This window comes from Cupressus sempervirens, chromosome 6 (genome assembly GCF_028749045.1).
Source record: "Cupressus sempervirens isolate cs-2001-9-10 chromosome 6, ASM2874904v1, whole genome shotgun sequence".
Classification (NCBI taxonomy): Eukaryota; Viridiplantae; Streptophyta; class Pinopsida; order Cupressales; family Cupressaceae; genus Cupressus; species Cupressus sempervirens.
Window position 1 is genome coordinate 515,716,325 of NC_143123.1, and position 15,975 is coordinate 515,732,299.

At 33.0% G+C, this 15,975-nt stretch overlaps 1 protein-coding gene across 1 annotated transcript; it reads left to right on the plus strand.

The window, feature by feature from the left end:
- Window positions 1–1,413: 1,413 nt before the first annotated feature.
- Window positions 1,414–14,831, plus strand: LOC149553286 (alpha pinene synthase, chloroplastic-like). The gene is made up of 10 exons (XM_089789871.1): window positions 1,414–1,665; window positions 1,785–1,966; window positions 7,330–7,433; window positions 12,452–12,660; window positions 12,752–12,843; window positions 12,949–13,047; window positions 13,547–13,762; window positions 13,874–14,012; window positions 14,114–14,362; window positions 14,453–14,831. The coding sequence occupies exons 1-10, from the start codon at window positions 1,432–1,434 to the stop codon at window positions 14,747–14,749; spliced, it is 1,821 nt and encodes a 606-aa protein (XP_089645997.1). The 5' UTR covers window positions 1,414–1,431; the 3' UTR covers window positions 14,750–14,831.
- The last annotated feature ends 1,144 nt before the right edge of the window (window positions 14,832–15,975 follow it).

The following is a 15,975-nucleotide window of genomic DNA, read 5'->3' on the forward strand; positions in this document are numbered from 1 at the left end:
ATGTTAGAGAGAGATTTGTACTTCTAGTAACAGAAGTAGCATATGCTCAGTATTCATCCAATAAAGACCCATCAAACTCTAATTGATCATTCAACATTATATTCTGTCTCTTACTGTAAATATCACATACTTACTAACTATTGACTGTTTAAAAATGACTGTATTATTGTTTGGCACCAATTATTTATTTTTTCATTTGTAATTCTTATATCTCTTACTGTAAACATCGCAAACTAATTGTTTAAAAATAACCATTTTCCTATTTTCTCTTGTATTATTGTTAGTTGTCTTTTTCTCTCTCTAGATGATAAAAATAAAAAACAGTACTAAACCATCAAATTTATGAAGAACTCATGCTAAATTATAATATATATATATAAAGCAGCAACAACAACAAGACATCCTGTAGCAAAAATAACAACATCCAATGAAAACAAATGAATCTACTCTACAAACTTATGCACTTTGCTAGCCGAAGTTTTCGGGTAATGATTGCCTCATTCCTAATTATTTGGAATGTCAAAAACCCTAATCTTAGGGAATTTTGTGTTTTCTTAAAACATGCTGAATCAAATATGTGGAAAGTATTGAATATTCTTATTCTTGTATTTTTAGTGATGTGCTAAATCAAATATGTGGAAAGTATTGAATATCCTTATTCTTGTATTTTTAGCAATGTGCTGAATCAAATATGTGGAAAGTAGGGAATATCCTTATTCTTGTATTTTTAGCAATGTGCTGAATCAAATATGTGGAAAGTATTGAATATTCTTATTCTTGTATTTTTAGTGATGTGCTGAATAAAATATGTGGAAAGTATTGAATATTCTTATTCTTGTATTTTTAGTGATGTGCTGAATAAAATATGTGGAAAGTATTGAATATCCTTATTCTTGTATTTTTAGCAATGTGCTGAATCAAATATGTGGAAAGTAGGGAATATCCTTATTCTTGTATTTTTAGCAATGTGTTGAATCAAATATGTGGAAAGTATTGAATATTCTTATTCTTGTATTTTTAGTGATGTGCTAAATCAAATATGTGGAAAGTATTGAATATCCTTATTCTTGTATTTTTAGCAATGTGTTGAATCAAATATGTGGAAAGTAGGGAATATCCTTATTCTTGTATTTTTAGCAATGTGCTAAATCAAATATGTGGAAAGTAGGGAATATCCTTATTCTTGTATTTTTAGCAATGTGCTGAATCAAATATGTGGAAAGTATTGAATATCCCTATTCTTTGTATTTTAGCAATAAAATTTTCAATGTGGAAATATAGAAAAGCCTTAAAATGTAATGAGAAAAGTATTGAATGGTCATTAAAATATAATAAATAATAATAATAACTCTTCTATTTTCATGCTATTTAAGGATGCCCATTATACACTTCTCATACAACATTTCTCTCCCAAATTGCTAATTAATTAGAATGGCTGCCATCTCACTAAGGTTGATTGTCTTTAACACTGCACCCACACACAACCTCAAATCTTTCGCTAGAAATGTTCTTCCAAAGCCCATCAGAAAGAAGAGGAGTTCAAATGTAATGCTTATCAAGGCTTCAAACAGTGGTAGTATTGAATCTACTGTGCGCCGCACTGCAAACTATCACCCCAACTTGTGGGACGATAATTTCATACACTCCCTTCAATCACCTTATGATGTAACTTACTTTCAATCTATGCTATTTTCTACTTCAAATCTTTGCTTTGTGTTTTTTCTTTTATGTTTCTTTGGTTTTTAGTGATGTTATTTGTTTGTTTCATTTGGGTACAATTGCAGTCTCCTCTTTATGTTGAACGACTTGAGACATTGATTGAAGAAGTGAAGGAGATTTTGAATGAAATGAAAGGCAATGATTCTTCTCTTCTTCAAAGACTTTCCGTGGTGGATAGCATTGAACGTCTTGGAATCGACAGACATTTCCAAAAGGAAATAAAGGAAACTCTTTATTATGTTTACAGGTTTGTTTTCTATCTGTATTATGAATTTGTCCATAGGAAGATCATTAGGGTAAGGTTTATGCTTGTGCTTAGTTATGTTGGGTACGCAGAGGTACACTAAAATAAAATATGAAACACAATGAATGTGCTATGGCACAATATTTGACTAGTTTTTTATTGATTGACCAAAGTGGATTCACAACATTCCTTTTATAGGAAAGTTTACAATTTGTAGAAATTTCTGACATTTTCCGACAAGACAATTATTTACAAAATTCTAGAAACTGCTACAATCAACTCAACCTAAACCTAGACTTCTAAAACATTTATTGACTTGGATTAGAGTAGAAATTAATATTTCTAACACTCTCCCCTAATTTCTACTATCAACTATTACAAAACTTCTTTAATATTTACAACTCTCAAAGCCTCCTTCAAGATTTCAAACTATACTTGTGGTAAGGCCTTGGTGAAGATATTTGCAAGTTTCTCCTTTGATCTGCAATGTTGTAGATTAATTTCTTTACTATTAACTAGCTATCTAATGAAGTGATACCTTGTGTCAATGTGCTTTGTCCTCTTGTGAAACACATGGTTCTTTGAAAGTGCAATAGCAGACTTGTTGTCACAATAGATTGTAGAAGGTCCATCTTGAGCTTGCACTAAGTCTTTCAAAATCTTTTGCGTCCATACTGCTTGACATGCTGTTGTTGTTCCTGCTACACATACTTTGCTTCAGTTGACGAGAGATTTACTACAGGTTGCTTCTTTGATGCCCAAGCTACAACAACTATCCCAAGATGAAATGCATACCTAGATGTGCTTCTTCTATCCTTAGTATTCCCTGCAAAATCACTATCTATATATTCAACTAACTAAAAATTATCTAAAGTAGAATACAAAATGCCGTGATTCATAGTTCCTGCAGTATATCTCAAAACCATTTTTCCTGCCTGCCAATGTGAAGTCTTTGGTGAATCCATGAATCTAGAGATTAAACTCACTCCATACATAATATCTGGTCTAGTAGTAGTGAGATAAATCAAACTATCAACCAATCTTCTGAATATAGTTGAATCAAAACTTTTCTTAATATAAGTGTAGAAACTAGACTGCAATTTATCAATCTAAATTTTTTCAAAATATCTTTTGCATATTTACTTTGACAAATAAATATTCCCTTGTCATTTTGAGTAACTTCAATACCAAAAATATATTTCATTAATCTTAAATTTGTCATTTCAAATTCCCTTTTCATTGCTGATTTAAACATGTCAATAGATAAATTGCCTGTGAAGATCAAATCATCAACATATAAACAAATAATCAAAATTTGACCTTGTTCATTGATCTTGGTATATAATGTAGGTTCACTGGTGCTTCTCTTGAATCCATTCTCCATCATGTATGAATCTATTCTAATGTACTAGGCTCTTGGAGCTTGCTTCAATCCATAGAGTGTCTTCTTCAACTTATAAACTTTGTCTTCATGTCCTCTTATTTCATATCCTGGTGGTTGCTGCACATAGACTTCTTCATCCAAATATCCATTCAAAAATGCTGATTTGACATCCATTTGGTGAACCATACATTTATTTTAAGCTACAATAGCTAATACTATTCTGATAGTATCAAGTCTTGCTACAGGTGCAAATGTCTCATTATAGTCAACCCCATATTCTTGTAAAAATCCCTTAGCAACTAACCTTGCCTTATATTTGTCTACATCTCCATTAGCTTTAAACTTACTCTTATAAACCCATTTTACACCAATGCAATCTTTGTTCTTAGGCAAATCAACTAATTCCCATGTATCATTTCTCTCACATGATTCTATTTCATCATTCATTGCATTAATCCAATGTTCTTCCTTAATTGCATCTTCAAAATATATAGGATCTTGAGTAAATAAAATAAAGTTTGATTGCAAATCTATTTTACTTCCTTGATCATAAATCTCATTCAAGCTTCTAGTTTTCTTTCTTGTAATCCTTGATCTCAACTATGCAAGTATAGGGTTTGAACTATTACTTACTTGCAAATTCAAAGATTCTCCATGCTCAACTTCATTTTCTAAGTGATCTCCTTGTGGACTTTGTGGTGGAGTTCCTTCTTGGTCACTTGGTTGACCCTTTTGATCTTCATGATCCTTTTTATCCTTCTCATTATATGGTATTGTTGCAGCACTTGTAACATTTGCATCTATATTTCCATCCCAAGATTCATCCTCTTTAAATACAACACCCCTACTCACAATGACTTTTCTGGTGATAGGATTAAACAACCTATATGCCTTAGATTGCTCATCATAGCCAACAAAAATTCATTTCTCACTCTTATTGTCTAACTTACTTCTAGTTTCTTTAGGAACATGTGCATATGTAGTACAACAAAATACTTTGAGATGAGAAACACTATGAATCTTACCACTCTATGCTTGTTGTGGAACCATGTCTCTCAGAATCTTTGTTGGACTCCTATTTAAAATATAAACAACACAAGAAACTACCTTAGCCCAAAACTCATTAGGAAGATTCTAACCTTTCAACATGCTCCTTCCCATCTCCATTATTGTCATATTCTTTCTCTATGCAACACCATTTTGCTGTGGTGTGTAACTGGTAGTAAATTGCTTTTTAATTCCATGATCCCTGTAATAATCTAAAAAATCATTTGACTTATACTCTCCTCCTCTATCAGATCTCAATAGCTTAATAGGTAAACCACTTTATTTATCAACAAAAGCCTTGAATTCTTTAAATTTGCTAAAAGTTTTAGATTTGTATTTAAGAAAGTAAACCCATGTCTTTCTAGTAAAATCATCAATAAATGTTGAGAAATAAAAGCTCCCCCCTAATGATGGCATTTTCATTGGACCACATATATCTGAATGCACAATTTTTAAATGTACCCTTACTCTATATGACATTCCTTTTGAAAAACTCTCACTATGATGTTTGGCCAAAATACAACTTTCACATGAACTTAATGATTGTTCAATTGGGGGTAAGCCTCTTACCATTTCCTTTCTTTTCAATAAAGATAATCCTTTGAGATTTAGATGACCATACCTCAAGTGCCATATCCATGTTTGATCTTGACTTGCTACCTTGAAACTTGTTGCAACTTTATCAATCATATTGCTCTTCATTCGAAGTGGAAAAATTCTGTTATCTGTCATTTCTACCCTTGCAATCACCAAGTTACTAGGAGGCATATCAAATATAGTGCACAATTTTTTCTCGAAAATAACTCTATAACCTTTTTGACTAAGTTGCCTCACACTTATAAGATTATGTTTCAAATCAGGTACAAAGTATACATTAGAAATATATTTCTTACCATTCTTTTTTATAACATTGATTGTGCCTTTTCCACTTACTTCCACTATCTCATTATTTCCTAACTTCACTTCTAATTTAATTGATCTATCCGAACTCTCAAAAAACTCTCTATTGCTTGTCATATGATTGCTACAACCACTATCTAAAAACCAAAAATCATTTGTGCTCTCTTGAACTACATTGAGAGTAATAAGCAATGTCTTAGAATTACTCTAAAAAAAATTTACATTTTTCTTACTCATATCAGCTTCTTTTTTTTTTACACTCATTTTCAAAATGTCCAAACTTCTTGCAGTAATAACATTGAATATTTGATTGATCATACCTTTGTGATGTCTAGTTGTTATAGCTTCCCCTTGAATAGGAGTATTGGTTTCTTCTTCCTCTTGAATTTGGACTCCTTTCTTCTTTTCAAAAATTATTTCTACCTCTTCCTCTTCCTCTAAATCCAACATTTCCTCTTCCTCTGCCTTTGCCAAATGTCATTTGTGTTTTGAATGCATTCTCCAATGAATTACCATTACACTTTTTCAACCTTTCTTCATGATTATACAAGGATCCAAACACCTCATCTATAGACAAAGTTGTTAAATCCTTAGATTCTTCAATTGCAACCACAACATTATCAAATTTAGAAGGCAAACTTCTTAGAATATTTTTGACAACTTTTTGGTCAGAAAGCTCATCACCATTCATCCTCACTTGATTAACCACATTCATAACACGATTTGAAAATTGCCCTACAGAGTTAGAATCCTTCATTTGAAAATTCTCAAATTCTCTTCTAAGTGCTTGCAATTTAACAATCTTTACCTTACTTGTACCTTGATATGAAGTCTCAAGAATGTCCCAAGCTTGCCTGGTTGTAATAGTTGGCTTAATTTTTCCAAGAACTGAGTCATCCAAAGCTTATTCAATAATCTGCAAAGCTTTTTTGCTCTTCTGCCTATTTTAATCAAGCTTTTTCTTTTGATTAGCATTTAAAGTAGACTCATCTATAGGTTCAGCATAACCAGTTAAGATTATATCTAATAACTCATAGGAATCAAATATAAGCTTCATTCTAAAAGCCCAATCATCATAATTCTTTCCAAAAAAAATTGGAATTGAAGCCTAAAAACTCCCTGAAGCCATGCCTGATAGAAACTTATAAACAAAATTCATAGATATAACAAACCCTAAATAGGGAAAAAAAAACTTATAGATTTCACAATAACTTTATATCTCCTTTCCTTGTTGCAATCCTTCTTATGCACAATCCTTCAAACTCCTCTTCTAAACTTGGCTATGATACCAATCTGTTGGGTGGGCAGAGGCACACTAAAATAAAATATGAAATGCAATGAATGTGCTACAACACAATATATGATCACTTTTTATTGATTGACCAAAATGGATACACAATGCTCCCTTTTATAGGAAAGTTTACAATCTTTAGAAATTTTTGACATTTTCTGACAATACAATTATCTACAGAATTCTTGAAACTGCTATAGCCAACACAACTTAAACCTACACTTCTAGAAACATTTATTGATGGATTAGAGTAGAAATTAATATTTCTAACAAGTTAATGAGAAGAAATGAGTGCGTTATATATATACATATTTTATATATGTTATATGTTTTATATATGTTAATGAGAAGAAATGAGTGTGTTATATGCATATTTTATATATGTTATATGGAAGAAATCAAGTTTGAAAAAGTAAGACAATTTTGACTATTTAAGACTTTTAGCATAAGAATCAAGTCTGTGTGTGATGTTTAAGTGTGGCTACCCTTAAACATCACACACTAATAAAGAAATTATTTTTGAAAAAATAAGTCAATTTTGACTATTTAACACTTTTATCATAAGAATTAAGTGATCTCTAATGTTTAAGAATTACCATTTTATATATGTTGTATATATACTATATCTGCTATATGTTTTATAGTATATGTTATATGTCTTATATATTTTATATATATGTGTTGTGTATGTGTTATTTATGTTAATAGGTACATATATAAATATGATGAGTTAATGAGTTGCAGGCATTGGAATGAGCAAAGTTTTAGTAGTGGGAAAGATGCAGATTTGAACAGTATAGCATTGGCCCTTCGAATTCTTCGCTTGCATAGATATGGGGTCTCTTCAGGTGATCTTTCAGAATAACCCACATGTAAAGTTTTTTTTTCTTATGATGATTGATATTTATTTGTTTGGACAATAACTAACAGTTCTGCCTTTTTGTAAATGATGTCACTTTGCAAACACCTTACAATCATTTGTCAACTGTCTCATGGTTTCAAAGGAGTATGCTAGGGATCAATTTTTGTGAAGTTTTTGACCATTGTCATAAATGATTAAATTTAGATTATGTCATTTGAAAAAAAAAAGAAAGTCCATGAGGTTTTATCTTAGCATTGTGGATGTGAAAAATCAACTATTGTAGTCACTGATTATTAATCTCCTATCGTAAACGATTATTAAACTGCTGAAAAAAAATTTCTAGCTAATATTGAAAAATAACACAACTGCAACTTCACTTATATAATACGAAAAGAAATGAACAACACAATGAACACAATATTTTTGGACAAATTGCCCTTGGAAAAACCCCTAAGGGAAAACCAGTTCTACAGATGAGGAATTATATTAAACTTCAGCAAATCAAGAGATACAAAATTCCTTGCCTCTCACTGGCAGAACTCTGACAACCTCCTAATTTCTCCCACTAATATTCCCCACTACTATCCCCATGCTAACACTACGCCCTTGCTAACACTGCAAGACAATTTTCTATCACTGCAAAATTCTTCTCCAAAACTTGTGTCTCCAAATGACCCAATGACCCCTTTTTATACTACCCTATTGGAAAAACCAACGACTGAGATCAAATCAAACCATTTGCTGAGATTAAGACAACTCGACAACCAATAATAGAATTGGTTGCAAGGTGTCCAAAAGGGAATCACTAAAATTAGTAAATAATTATCCTTGCAATAACCATTTACTAGTTCTTGGCAAGTGGACAAACAACTGTCCAAACTACCCATAACTAATGCTACTATACATAGATAAGGATGAATAGCTGTCCAAGCTACCCATAAATACTACTACTATTTTTGGGTCAGAAATAACAGCTGTCCAACTAACAATAATTAACACTCCCTCTTAGCGAGGAAGCTATTCTACAGGACACCTAACTTATCTTTGAAGAAGATAAATTTTTCCTTCCCCAATGCCTTAGTTAGAATGTCTACTACCTGCTCCTCTATAGGTATGCACTATAGCTAAACAACTCCCCTTTGTACACAATCTCTGATGAAGTGATATCTAATATCTATATGTTTAGACCTATCATGAAACACTTGATTCTTAGACAACTTGATGCAACTTTGATTGTCACAATGTATCACAGTAGTCTCAACCTTCTGACCAAACAAGGCTACTAACAAATTTTGAAGCCATATAGCTTCACATGTCACCATGCTAGCTGTTATGTATTCTACTTCTACTAAACTTAGAGCCACAGACTTCTTCTTCCTGCTGAGCCAAGATACAACACCTTGAAGTGTTCCTTTTGTCTGTTGTAGCCCTATTTATTGGTCTAGGTACTACCTCCCACACATCATTCTACATTACTGAAGAATATTCCTCAACCATAGCATCTCACCATACTTGATGTTCTGTAGCTTCCTAATAGCTAGAAGGCTCACTATCTACCAACTAACTAACTAATGCCACATAGTCATTGAACTTGGCTGGTTGTCTTTGCTGTCTAGTAATCTTCCTAGGAGCTCCCACAAACTCCTAAGTATCCCTTTGTGTATCTGGAACCACATGGTTCCTGGTGCCAACTATAGAGGATGAAATTTCAACCTCTAAGTCTTCTAGATGCATTTCCTGTTGCACCTGTTGCTCCATACTCTGTGAATCTTCACTAACTAAGTCTACACTCATACTGGTAATTGTACTTGAGATTTGTTACTCTTGACTTGGTCTTGGAGCTTCTGTTGGCTGCTCACTTTGATCATCTGCTGGCAAATATCTAGATCTCCTAAATGCCTTGTCCTCCATGAATTTGACATCCTGTCTAACAATAATTCTTTTAGTCCCCGAAATGAAAATCTTGTATGCCTTTAAGGTCTCATTGTACCCAACAAAGTACCCCCTCTCTGCAGTCTAATTTAACTTTGTATGTGTATCTCCAAGAATATGGCAATATGCCAAACTCCCAAATATCTTGAAGTGACTAACATCTAGCTTCTTCCTTGTGAAAGCCTCCTCTGGTGTCATCTTCCCTAGCACCTTGTGTGGAACTCTATTCTGAATGTAGACTACTGTATTACATGCCTTTGCCCATAAGTAACGAGACATGTCTTGGTCATGTAGCATAGCTCTTGATGCCTCTGATATAGAATGGTTCTTCCTCTCAGCAACTCCATTCTGCTATGGATTGTAAGGAATAGTCCATTCTCTCTTGATTCCCTCTCTGGTGTAGAACTCCTGGAAGACATTTCCTTTGTACTTGCCTCCATTGTCTGACTAAAGAACCTTTATCTTCTTTCCTGTTGAGTTCTCCACAAGAGCCTTGAACTCTTGGAATTGACTGAAAACCTCATCCTTAGTCTTCAAGAAGTATATCTAGGTTTTTCTATAGAAATCATCAATAAAAGTAACATAGTACTCATATCCTCTGAGAGATTTCATTGACATTAGTACACAAACATTTGAATGTATGAGATCAAGAACACCCTTAGATCTGGTGTCACTCCTTGGAAAATATTCTTTCACAAACTTCCCCAACACACATCCCTTACATACATTGTCATGCTCTATGCTCACCTCTGGAATACCTGTCATCATCTCACGAAGTAATCTAAGTGCTCCATGATGAATAGGGCCCATCCTCCTATGCCACAACTCTCCAAGATCTCTAGGATTACTTTTTCTCATAAGTTCCTTAGGAGTATCAAACTACAATCTATAAAGGTGACCACTCCTAACTCCAATAGTTATGGGTGATTTCCAATCCTTGTGCTTAATCAACACATTTGCCCCTCTAAAGAGTACATTATACCCCCTATCTTGAAGAACAGATACAGAAATCAAATTCATACCTAAGCTTGGAACATATAACACATCATGAAGTGGAATTATCTTTCCATTCTCCCTCTGAAATTGAACAGTCCCTTTTCCAATAGGGTTGAGTTTGGACAAGTTTCCCATAGAAATTTGGATGTTGGTGTCCTCCTCCTTGTAACTGGAGAAGTACTCTCTAACTCTTGTCATATGAAATGATGCCCCACTATATATATACCAAACACACTATGAGGTTGAGCTAAGCATACAAGCTATGAGTGCAAACTCATCTTCCATTCTACTAGAGAGTTCTTCTGCACTTGCTAAAGCTGCCACCTTCTTCTTACCCTTCTTCCTCTCTAGGAAATCACTGACATAGTGACCAAACTTGTAGCATCCAAAGCACTTGACCTTAGAAAGGTCCTTCTTCTTCTTCTCACTTTGTGAATTTGATCCTTTGCTAGATCCCTTCTTTGCTTTCCCTTTACCCACTAGGGCAACGTTCTCTTGTTCCACCTCATTTTTCTGACTCTTGTTGGCCCCATTGACAAGACTTAGTCTAAACTCCTCCTGAGTGAAATTAGTGCATAGTCGATCCCAAATTGATAAAGTATCTCGTCCACTGACAACTTGAACAAAGACCATCCATTGTTTAGTAAACCTATTTAGGGCTATTCTCACTAGCTCGTCATCACTAGGGCTATCTCCAATAGCTGCTAACTCATCCTTGACAAGTCTAAGCCTGGTGAGGTAACTTGTGATGTCTTCTCCCTGATTCATTCAGGTATTCTTTAGCTTCTCTTTGAGAATCAACTTCCTGTTGGTGGTAGCATTCTGGTATAGATTCAGAATGGCATCCCACATCTTCTTCACTGTATCTAGCTCTGAGATATGTGGAACAATATGATCCTTGACACCATCAAGGATTATCCTCCTCACCTTGGCATCATCCTTCCTATATGCTGCAAGTTGTGTTGCATCCATTGGTATAGGTACAACACTGATAGCATAATCTTTGATACCATTCTCTTCCAACAATAAAGAAATTTTGGCCTTCCAAACACCAAAATTTGAGGCGCCATCCAATCTATCCTAATCTCTCAAACTAGCTAAAGCCATCTCAAGGGTTTAAAGCAATAATAAATCTAAAGAGATCAAAATTTCTTTCCTAGGGAAAAACTCTTCTACCCTTAACAATGCTCTGATACCATGTGAAAAATCAACTATTGCAGTCACTGATTATTAATCTCCTATCGTAAATGATTATTAAACTGCTAAAAACAAATTTTTGGCTAATATTGAAAAATAACACAACTGCAACTTCACTTATATAATACGAAAAGAAATGAACAACACAATGAACACAATATTTTTGGACAAATTGTCCCTAGAAAAACCCCTAAGGGAAAACTAGTTCTACAGATGAGGAATTATATTAAACTTCAGCAAATCAAGAGATACAAAATTCCTTGCCTCTCATTGGCAGAACTCCAACAACCTCCTAATTTCTCTCGCTGATATTCCCCACTGCTATCCCCACACTAACACTGCACCCTTGATAACACTGCAAGACGATTTGCTATCACTGCAAAATGCTTCTCCAAAACTTGTGTCTCCAAATGACCCAATGACCCCTTTTTATACTACCCTATTGGAAAAACCAACGACCGAGATTAAATCAAACCAATGGCTGAGATTAAGACAACTCAATAGCCAATAATATAATTGGTTGCAAGGTGTCCAAAAGGGAATCACTAAAATTAGTAAATAATTATCCTTGCAATAACCATTTACTAATTCTTGGAAAGTGGAAAAATAGCTGTCCAAACTACACATAATTAATGCTACTATACATAGATAAGGATGAATAGCTATCTAAGCTACCCATAAATACTACTGCTATTTTCGGGTCAGAAATAACAATTGTCCAACTAACAATAATTAACAGTGGATGTGTATTGAATATCCAAAATGATCTATTAGATGATATACTATTCTCTATTATTATATAATGTGTGTTCTTTTTTATTTAATAATTATTCTTTTTATTATTTTAATCATAAGATTAACCTTTTTAAATCACTTAAGGCGTGCTCGAGAATTTCAAAGGAAAAGATGGGGAGTTCTTGATTTCATATACTCAATCACATGAAGAGATAAGATTGGTATTAAATCTATTTCGTGCTTCACTTCTTACATTTCCTGGAGAGAAAGTCATGGATGAGGCTAAGGCCTTCACAACTTCATATTTAAGAAAAACTATTTCAAAGATTGATGATGTCAGTCTTTTACAAGAGGTATTCAATACATGCATATTAAAAATTTTGTATTTCAATGCTTTTGATTTCTTTTTCTCAATAATGTTAAAGTGTTTGTGTTATGCAATAGATAAAATTTAATTTGGAGTATGGTTGGCACACCAATCTTCCTAGATTGGAAGCAAGGAATTATATTGACATATATGGAGCAGACACTTCATGGTATGACAAGTTGACATTAAGCAATGTCTTGCTAGTATTAAGGTTTCTAAATACTTTTTTAGGCACATCCTTTTTTCAAGTATGACAAAAAAATTTCATATGCAGGATAGCCAACATGGTTAACAAGAAGATTTTGGATTTGGCAATGTTGGACTTCAATATATTGCAATCTATGCAACAAAGAGAACTTCAACTACTTTCAAGGTTGTTATGATATAGACCAATAGACTAAGTTAGTTTTCTTTTTCTTACATAGAACTTTATTGATATTTGACTACAATTAATGTTCATAGATAATAACAAAATTGTGAGATAAAATGAGTAAAACTTGAAAGGAGCCTAGGAAATCCTTCTAGTTAGAAAGTGGGTTGATAATTTAGTGATGAATAATCCTACCATGTGCATGGGAGGTTGTAGGCTTGTTTAATAGTTGGTTTAGATAATAAAGTGATTATAGAGGCATACTAAGAGTCCCATGCACCCAATGGTGTGAAGGAAAGCATTGAAACTCATGAATGAGCTTACTAAATATCTTGCCAAATTAGTGACAAAGCACCCAAACATGCAAATTTGAGGTCATATTTTTTTTATCCTAATTGATCCATGAATTGTAAAAAATATGATATTGAAACTTGAAAATAAGTTAAGAGAGAGTGCATATGAAACCTCAAAATAAGTTTATAGATGCTTCTTGTTTGTTCAGGTGGTGGGTGGATTCAAATATGCTTCAATTAAATTTCACTCGTACTCGATATGTGGAATTTTATTTTTGGGCAGCAGGAGGCTGTATAGAGCCAAAGTATTCTGCTTTTAGAATTGGCTTTGCAAAAATTTGTGCTCTTGCAACAGTTATGGATGATATTTATGACATGTATGGGACACTCGATGAGATCAAACTCTTCACAGATATAGTTAAAAGGTGAAAAGTAATATCTAAACTACCCCTACAATACTAACTAAAATGGTTATTGATAGTAAGAATGTTTTAGAATTTTTTATTAATATCATTCTATATTATTTATTGATTTAGATGGGATCTCTCTACTATTGATTTACTTCCGGAGTATATGAAAGTTACGTTCAAAGCATTTTATGATATGATGAATGAAATGGCACAAGAGGCAACCAAGACTCAAGGCCGAGATACAATTGATTATGCTAGAAAAGTTGTAAGTACTTCTATATGCTATATTAACCCTTTTAAAGTGTTGGAAGATATCATTTCTTCTAGAAAACCTAATATTTTATAAATGATGAATATGTAATGTAGTGGGAGATATTCTTGGATTCTTTCATGAAAGAAGCAGAGTGGCTTTCTATTGGTCATATACCAACTTTTGAGGAGTATTTGGAGAATGGAAAAATTAGTGCTGGTGGTCAAATACTTATTCTACAACCTATATTAACACTAGATGCAATTATTCCTGAAAATCTTCTTCCAAAAATTGACCTTCCTTCAAGGTTCAATGAGGTTTTAGCAATGACCTTTCGATTGAGTAATGATATTAATAGTTTCAAGGTATGATATAAAAAAATTAACTTAGATCTCTTTGTATAAATCTCATTTATATCAAGGAAACATAACTAATTTAAAATTATTAGCATACAGGTAGAAGCTGCGAGGGGAGAAGAAGCTTCATGTGTAGGATGTTATATGAGAGATAATCTTGGATCAACAGAAGAAGAAACTTTGAATTATCTCAAATCTTTAAGGGAAAATTTTCTCAAAGAACTAACATGGGAGTATTTGAAACCAGATAGCATACCAACATGTACCAAGGATCATGCAATTTCTATATCGAGAGGCTTTCATTTATTCTATAGAGAGAGAGATGGCTTCACTATCTCCACCAACGATACAAGAGAGCATATTATGAAAATCTTGTTTCAAAATGTTCCAATGTAATTTTAATATTTTCTAGTGTGGTAAGGAAATGTATTAGGTAGGTTTAAGATTACATAATTCTAATAATGATATTGTTTGATAAGGTGGCATTTTTTCTTCTTCCAATAATCCATTCATTTCATATGCCCTAATCTTTTTACACATTTAATTAATGTTACTTTTGTCAATAGGCAAGCTATATATTGTATAAAGTCAATTTAAAAATAATTTATTTTCTTAACAAAAATTTTTTAGACTACATATAAGAAAACTAACTTGTATGTTGGTTTCTAGTGTTAATTGAAAATCCAAATTTTTTATAATAGTCTTAATTTTGTATGTAATTAAAAATGAAAAAATAATTTATAATGGTTTTAATTTATTTTGTATAAAATAGAGTGACTATTATAGTAGAAGTTATAAGTATTGGATTAACATTGTAAAAGCTAGGAATTCTTATGTATATTCACATACCTCTAGCCTATTTTATGTTTACAACCTTTTCTAAATTTCATGTCTCAAAAAAAATTTGAAAAATGACTAAGTCTTTCTTCTAAGAACAATAGGTCAGTGCAAAAAAAAAGTGCATAATCTAGACAATAGCCTACCATTCTAGAGAGGTTCATTAAATTATTGATTGAGAATATGCCTACATGGTGTTTCGGAGAAGCACCTTCACCGCTTCTCTTTCTTCCTTACTGTAGCATTTTGTGATATTTATCATCTTTAGGTTGAGCTCATCCCTGATATTCAATCCATTATGTACTCCTAAAGATTTATCTATTTCCTTTCTCTTTCTCTAGATGTAGGCATCATGGTGGAAGAATAATTTTTCAAGAGAAACCAAGTGTGAAGGGATCTTGTTACCTTTTAACTACATGATGTCCGACTCCAAGACTTCAATTCTTGTCAAAGAAATCTCATAACTAGTACTCTCATTTCCTTCAAAGTATTGTCTAGAAAGTGATTCAACACTCTCCTAAAATAGCTAGATTTTCTTTTCATCTTCAAATACTTGCCATAATTCTACATTGTCTAGCACATTGGAGCAGACAAACACCTCAACTTTTAATTTCCCATCAGAAAAATTGGGATGAGAGAGGGGTAGGGATGCTAACACCACCAAATAATCCAATCTTAGCTTCTTCTCCATGGGAATGACCTCTATTGAGAAAGCTTTAAACACTTCCATTTCATCCCACACTCGATTCCTATAATTCTGAAGTCTGTTGTTCTTCATTGTATAC

Coding starts and splice junctions, on each gene's coding strand:
- LOC149553286 (XM_089789871.1), top strand. CDS start 1,432: ATGGCTGCCATCTCACTAAGGTTGATTGTCTTTAACACTGCACCCACA. Junction 7,434..12,451: donor TAGATATGGGGTCTCTTCAG/GTGATCTTTCAG, acceptor AAATCACTTAAG/GCGTGCTCGAGAATTTCAAA. Junction 13,763..13,873: donor TTCACAGATATAGTTAAAAG/GTGAAAAGTAAT, acceptor TTATTGATTTAG/ATGGGATCTCTCTACTATTG.